Source organism: Mirounga leonina, unplaced genomic scaffold (assembly GCF_011800145.1).
Source record: "Mirounga leonina isolate KUSES-001 unplaced genomic scaffold, KU_Mleo_1.0 Mir_94, whole genome shotgun sequence".
Lineage (NCBI taxonomy): Eukaryota > Metazoa > Chordata > Mammalia > Carnivora > Phocidae > Mirounga > Mirounga leonina.
Window position 1 is genome coordinate 49,004,494 of NW_023270855.1, and position 7,541 is coordinate 49,012,034.

At 55.3% G+C, this 7,541-nt stretch overlaps 1 protein-coding gene across 1 annotated transcript; it reads left to right on the forward strand.

Moving 5' to 3' along the window:
• The first annotated feature begins 2,926 nt into the window (after positions 1-2,926).
• Positions 2,927-7,480, forward strand: NDUFB7 (NADH:ubiquinone oxidoreductase subunit B7). Its single transcript, XM_034998321.1, has 3 exons — positions 2,927-3,119; positions 6,760-6,928; positions 7,285-7,480. The coding sequence occupies exons 1-3, from the start codon at positions 3,008-3,010 to the stop codon at positions 7,415-7,417; spliced, it is 414 nt and encodes a 137-aa protein (XP_034854212.1). The 5' UTR covers positions 2,927-3,007; the 3' UTR covers positions 7,418-7,480.
• Positions 7,481-7,541: the final 61 nt, after the last annotated feature.

Consider the following 7,541-nt stretch of genomic DNA (forward strand, 5'->3'; position numbering starts at 1 on the left):
TTAATAAAAAAAAAAAAGAAATTTTTTTAAAAAGTCCACTGGACTGAAGTGGGAGTTGCAAATAGTAGTGGCTTTTCAGTGGCTGAGTTGTGACTGTGTCTCCCTGTCTGGGCTGTTGCCTCCGACGAGAAAATCTCTCACGGTCCTGCTGGGGTGGTAAAGCCCAGGATGCAAGGTATCTCTTCTCCCTTATGGTCTGCAATTGACCAAGGATGGTAGGGCATGAGAGCTCCCCCTGCTGGCCTCCTCACTCCATTTTAAATGAGGCTTCCTTATTCAGCCTCTTACCTTCTAGTTAGAGAGTGAAACCTGGACAGAGTAATAATAACAGGCATGTACTGGGTGCCGACTATATTCCAGGCAGTGAGCGCTTTTCATGCAACCGCCTAACTGACTCCTCCAAACCACTCCATTTATTCATTCGTTGACTCGGTAAGTGCTTACAAAGCACTTACTGTGTGCCATTTTCGTTCTAGGTGCAGGAATACGGCAGTGAAGAATACAAAATTCCCTGCTCCATGGAGCTGACATTCAAGAGAAGAGACCAACAGTAAACAAGATGAGCCAAAGGGATCTCAGATTAGATGGCACTAGTATTACTGATCCCATTTTACAGATGAGTAAACTGAGTTTCTGAGATGGGGAAGTCACTTCCCAGAGTCATGCAGAGACAGTGAGCTGGGATCATAATTTGCCTCCCTGGGTCTCCTCCCAGCTCTGACCTCTGGGTAAGCAGCTGAAGCACAGAGAAAGGGAGGCGGAGGAGAGACATCCAGAACAAGGCAGGGCTGCCTGGTACAGCTGTGCAGATCATGCACTGCACAATTCCAGGAGTGCCATTCAGAAGGACTACAAATGTGAATGCTGCCCCCTGGAGTCAGAAAGAGCACAAGAATCACAAATCTATGTCATGGTCTGGGGTCAGGTTCCAAGGAAGCCCTGGAAAGAAAGTCTCATTCACCATTGGTCCATTCTCTACAGTGTGTTTTTTCCATTTAATAATATCGTGGCCACTTCTCCGTGTCAGCACATGAAAATCTAGCTCAGCAATTCTCCCAAGGGTGGTCCCCAGACCAGCAACATAACCATCACCTGGAAACTTGTTAGAAATGCAGATTCTGGGGGCGCCTGGGTGGCTCGGTCATTAAGCGTCTGCCTTCCGCTCGGGTCCTGGTCCCGGGGTCCTGGGATCGAGCCCCACGTCGGGCTCCCTGCTCCGCACGAAGCCTGCTTCTCCCTCTCTCACTCCCCCTGCTTGTGTTCCCTCTCTGTCTCTCTCTCTCTCTGTCAAATAAATAAATAAAAATCTTTAAACAAACAAACAAAAAGAAACGCAGATTCTGGGGCCCTAGCCCATACGTCCTGTGTCAGACACTTTCAGGCTGGGTCCAGTTTTTATTCCATATGAAATGGGGACCCAGAGGAGGGTTTTAGCCAAGGTATGACATGATCTAATTTCCTTTCTGACAGGCGCACCCAACTGCGCCTAGCACCCATTGAATGGCTTCTCTTTGTGTTCCCATGCAGATTTCCAGAGAGTAACAAATCAGCACACCATTTGTTACAGTTGAATATTGAGGCCAAGAAGTATCTGGCAGTACTAAACAATGTACTATACTCTTAAACTTGCATATATGTAAGCCCTAATGTAACAAGTGTGAAATGTAATACCAGTTCTTTACAGTGGCAATTAGAGGGATAGTAGAACTGCATTTTATTTTATTTTTACAAAAGTACTCAAAAGGATTTAAAATTTCAGCTTTAGGGGCGCCTGGGTGGCTCAGTCAGTTGAGCGTCTGCCTCCAGCTCAGGTCACAATCCAGGATTCCTGGGATCCAGCCCCATGTAGGGCTCCCTCCTTGGTGGGGAGTCGGCTTCTCCCTCTCCCTCTGCCCCTCCCCCTGCTTGTGCTCCTCTCTCTCTCTCTCTGAGATAAATAAATAAATAAAATCTTTAAAAATAAAATAAGGGACGCCTGGGTGGCTCAGTAGGTTAAGCGTCTGCCTTTGGCTCAGGTCATGATCCCAGGGTCCTGGGATCGAGTCCCGCACTGGGCTCCTTGCTCAGCAGGGAGCCTGCTTCTCCCCCTACCTGCTGCTCCCCCTGCTTGTGCGCTCTCTCTCTGACAAATAAATAAATAAAATCTTTAAAAATAAAAATAAATAAATTAAAAATAAAATAAAAATTTCTGCTTTAATTTTATTTATAACTTTGATTATTTAAATTAAATTTAATCAATTAAAATATTTATTTTGAATAATTGCATTTAAACTTTTGATGTTCACTAATTATATCATCAGTACTGTGCAGGGTTTTTTTTTTTTTCTTAAAAAATAAATTTGAATGTTTTATTCTTTTTATTATGTTCAATTAGCCAACATATAGTATATCATTAGTTTTTGACGTAGTGTTTGATTCATTAGTTGAAATTCAAATGTTTTGAAAGAAAAACAGTTTTTTGGAAATAAGCTATGAAAAATAATTTTCGGGGCACCTGGGTGGCTCAGTCGTTAGGTGTCTGTCTTCGGCTTGGGTCATGATCCCAGGGTCCTGGGATCCAGCCCCGCTTTGGGCTCCCTGCTCAGTGGAAAGTCGCTCCTCCCTCTCCCTCTGCCCCTGCTCGTGTTCCCTCTCTTCGTTACCTCTCTCTCTGTCAAATAAATAAAATCTTTAAAAAAATAATAATAATAATAATTTTCATCTGTGCCCAGGGAGGGTGGGAAAAGGCCCCTGGCCAACCTTGTCCCCATCCCCCGCCCAGACCATTTCCAGAAGCAGGAAGATCCCATTTTGGGGTCCACCTGATCCGGAGAGGGGACCCCGGCCCCCATGCGGTCTCCTCCTGACCGCCAGGTGGCGCCAGAGCCGTTCATCTCCTGAGTCGTTCATCTCCCTGATCCCGGCAGCAGCCTGCGTGACCCGGAAGCCGTGGCTGGCGGAGGGGGAGTGCTTCCGGATAGGAGCGAGGTGACCCCGGCTGCTGCGGGGATCTGCGGCGACTGCAGCCATGGGGGCGCATCTTGCCCGGCGCTATGTGAGCGATCCATCGGGGGAGCCCGACCCCCAGCGGATGCCCACCTTCCCCCCCGACTACGGCTTCCCGGGGCGCAAGGAGCGCGGTGAGGCCCAGTGCGCAGGCGCGGCCCGCGGGAGTGGGACGCGGACGCCCGAACCCCGAATCCCGGGGTCCCCAGGGTTGGGCGCGGGCTCCCAGCGCTGTATCTGCGCTCAGCCTTGACCTCGGCCTGGAAGAGTGCAGAGGACACGCGTGGGCCTGGCTGAGTGCGGAGGCATCCCAGGCAGAAGTCACAGGTGGAACAGAAAGCCCAGGGGCAAGAGTGGCAGTCGGGCGGAGAGGCGGTCGGAGCCGGGCTGAGTCCTGGAGGCGGTGGGGAGCCAGCGCAGGGTTGATCACGGAAGGGACGTGTCCACTGTTTCTCTGTCCAGATGGCACTGCTGTTTGGGGTATACACAAAACAGGAGGGCCCCGCTCAAGCCGCACATGCTGTCCTGCGCCTTGCTCTTTCTATGCAGCAATACCACAGGCGTATCGAGAGCCAGCCTGGCCAAGTCTCCGTTGGGCACCGCGCGTACAGCCGGCACTGGCTAAAGGGAATTCCAAGCCCGTGGGAAAGACAGCGGAACCAGGCGTATCTCGGGCGCGGCACCTGGGGGTGTCAGGGCAGGCTTCCAGGAGGCGGTGGCTGGAAGCAAGATCTGAGAGGGATACGTAGGAGTTGGCCAGATAAAATACAAGAAGAGGGGAAAGTCAGTGCTTCTAAGCAGAGAGACATGACCAGACTTGCCTTGTCAGAAGGTGCTGTTTGCTGGGTGGGCAGCGGCAGGGACACCTCTAAGCGGGTGGTGTGCAGAGAGAACGTCAGGAGGTGGACTCCTCTCCAGTGTCCCAAATCCTGATGGTCCTTCAGCCCCACGTGAACCTGCGTCCCATCAGTCCCCCACCTCCTTATGTGAATCCTTACCTGCACCCCTAATCGCACAGGTCTCTGCTCCTCTTGCTAGCTGGGCTAAACCAAAACCGGGCTCAACCTGGGCTCTCCTTGGCATCTATCCCTGTGCAGCGGAACATCACAGGAGAAGAACACCCAACCGGCTGACTGCTCTCCCCATGGCTCCCCTCGCTGACCCTTCATGCTGCTGGTTTTCCTGCTACCTTCCCTGGCACTTGGCTCGCTCTCGTGCTTTCCTAGACAGTCCCACACCTTCTCCCTCAGACTGCAGCACCTCCCTCCGGCCAGTCACTTACACCCTCTTATTAAGAAAATAGAAGCAACCAGAAGCGCTCAGCTGGGCTTCCTGCATCCCTGCGACATGGCCTTCTCTCCTGTTACCCCAGACTGTCTGCTCCTGCTCTAGCCAAGCCCCCGCTCCAGAAGAACCCTTTTGTGCCACCTGTCACATCCCCTCGCCTATTGGCTGCCCCAGCCCTTCTCCTCACGCAACATTGGTTTTCCCATCACCGTGCAAACAGTTATTTCTACTGTTTCAAAATCCCCTCCAGCTGTCTCCCCACCGCTTCACAGAAGGGGCTCCTGTCCAGCTTCCCGCCCACCCCCACTCTACATCCCTGGACCCCCTTGTCAGTTCTCAGTTCTCACTAACCTGCTGCAGTTGGCATCCAAGTTGATCGCTACCACTTCCTGGAAACCTGGTGCCCAGGCCCCCGCACACCCACCCACCTCACTGATGCGCCCTCATGATTCCTCCCCACTTCCCTGTCTTTTTTTTTTTTTTTTTTTTTTTTATTTATTTGACAGAGGCACAGAGAGAGAGGGAACACAAGCAGGGGGACAGGGAGAAGCAGGCTTCCCGCCAAGCGGGGAGCCCGATGCGGGGCTCGATCCCAGGACCCTGAGATCATGACCTGAGCCGAAGGCAGACGCTTAACGACTGAGCCACCCAGGCGCCCCTCCCACTTCCCTGTCTTGTAAATGTTGAGGTGCCTTGCTGCTTGGGCCTTCTGTCTCCACTCACTCCCACCCATCCCTGGGGGTCACCGCTAGTCCCCTGGTTTCAGGTGCCTTATGATGCTCCCAAGTTTTCTATCTCCAGCTGGGCCTGGACCCTCAACTCCAGACTTGTGGGGATCTCCCACTCAGCGGGTCCAAAACAGAGTTCCTGACATCCCCACCAAGCTCACCCACATGCTTGGGCTGAGATCCCCGGGGCATCCTGAACCTCTCTTCTCACCTCAAGGCCTTTGCACCTGCTGTCCCACCGCTGGGAATGCTCTCCCCCCCCCCCCCCAGGTGTGACTCACTCCCTCACCTTCAGATGCCTTTCTGAGGGACGCCTGCATCTAAGGCTGTGACCCACGCCCCAACACTGCCTCTCTCCCTTGCTTTACTTTTCTCCCTAATACTGATCATTGCCAGACATTCTGTGATAACCTAGTTCCACCTGTTTGTTGTGTCTGCCTTCGAGGGCAGGCACCTTTGTCTGGTGGCATGTTCCCTGCTGTATCTCCAACACCTAGCACACAGTAGGTGCTGTGTAAATCCTGGCTCATGCCGGAGCCCCTGGTGCTGGTGGCTCCACACTGCCATGGAAGCCAGCAGGGGGCTGCAGGTGGATACCCCGGCCTGGGGCTCAGATGAAGTGAGGGTGGCAGGGGGAGCCAAGTTGGGGCTCATCCACCTGTGGAGTGGCGATCGAAGCCACGGATGAGAATGAGTAGAGAGCTCCTAGCAAGAACCACTGGAAGCCACCATTTAATGTTTGGGCGGCCAGAGAGTGGTCCCCAGGGAGCTGTGGGGAAAAGAACATTTGAGAAAGAAGCAGGCAGGAAGGTGAGGAAGCAGGGAGTCCTGGCATCTCAGGAGGCCCATGTGTGGACAGTGCTGGGGTGGAGTATGGGGGCTGGAAGAGCATGGGGGGCAGGAGCAGGGGATGAGGACCCGGGCTGGAGACAAAGAAACGGGACTGGGAAGCAGAGGGGAGGGAAGCCAGCCAGGGGAAGGTGCAAGATCACTGCGGACACCTTTTGGTGCTGATGGGAAGGAACTGGGATCAAGATGTCGAGGGGAGTGGGGTCTGCGGATGCAGGACGGCTGGGTCTTGGGCGCTCTTGCTGGGCTGAGAGCAGGTGGGTGCAGGCGGGGTAGGTGTCCAGTTCCTAACAGCCCCAGTCAGCCTCGTAAGGGTGATTTCACCCGATCGGGTGTGCCAGGCAGGCATGGCACTGGGACCAGGAGCCAGTCCAGCTCTCTCTGAGGCACAGGCCCAAGCGCTTCACACGTAATTCGCTCAGGTGATGCTCACTGTTGACTCTGGAGCTGGGGGACCATTACTCCGCTTCTTAGCAGAGGAAGTGGACGTGGCCAGCAGGGCAGAGCTGGGATCCAGGTGCCCCGGGCAGCGCACCCAACACTGGGTTGTGGCCAGCAGGGGGATGCGCCGGGAGAAGGTGGTTTCTGAGCGTGGGCTCTGCAGGGTGGGGCTGTCTGAAGAGAGAGCCTGGGGGAGGGAGACCCAGGGAAGGGGAGGCAAGGATCCAGTACAGTTTGGAGGCACCCTGGGGTGACGGGGAGGGGGGGAACCCTTCTCCTGTCTGGGCCTCCGTGTCTGGAGTGTGGTCTTTGTGCAAATTAGAAAAAGACACTGCCAGAAGGTGGCCGTAGTCCAGGTGCCACATGCCAGTGGGTGCGCCCCTGAACCGTGGTTCCCGGGAATCAGGTGTGGGGGTGGGGGACGGGTCTCTGGCAGTCAGACCCCAACCAGCCCACCCACTGCTTGCAGAGATGGTGGCCACACAGCAGCAGATGAACGACGCGCAGCTGCTGCTGAAGCAGCGAGACTACTGCGCCCACTACCTCATCCGGCTGCTCAAGTGCAAGCGCGACAGCTTCCCCAACTTCCTGGCCTGCAGGCACGAGCAGCACGACTGGGAGTACTGCGAGCACCTCGAGTGAGCCCCAGACCCGCCCCCGCACCCCCAGCCCTGGCCTGGCGCCTGGCAGGACACTGCCCCAGAGACAAGGGACGGTCAGCCAGGCCCCAGCTTGCTCGAAAGAGGAGTCTCGGGGCCTGCAGGGTGGGCCCCCTGGAGGAATGGCCAGGCCCGGCTTCTGCCCTGGGCTCACTGGGGCCAGCCAGCTAGCACCGGCTCAGGCACACCCCACACTGGAGCCAGGCACACAGGCCTTTGCCAGTCAGAGGCTTCCCAGAAAGCTGTGGGGCACCCACTCCTGTCCCTTCGGCTTCCTGGGGCTTGGGAGGGCCTGGCCACGGAGCCCAACACCCGTTCTCGTGCTCTGCCCACAGCTACGTGATGCGCATGAAGGAGTTTGAGCGGGAACGTCGGCTGCTCCAGCGGAAGAAGCGGCGGGAGCAGAGGGAGGCAGATGTGGCCAGAGGCCAGGGGCCCGGCGAGGTGGCCCCCGAGGTCGCCTTGTAGAGGATCCGCCCCCACCCTGTGGACCAGTTGAGAAATAAAAGCCTCCAGGCCCCTCAGCTGGAACCGTGCCTCTCTCTGTGGTGTGCTGGTCCCCAAACCTCCCCCCCCAGCCCCCCAAAGAAAG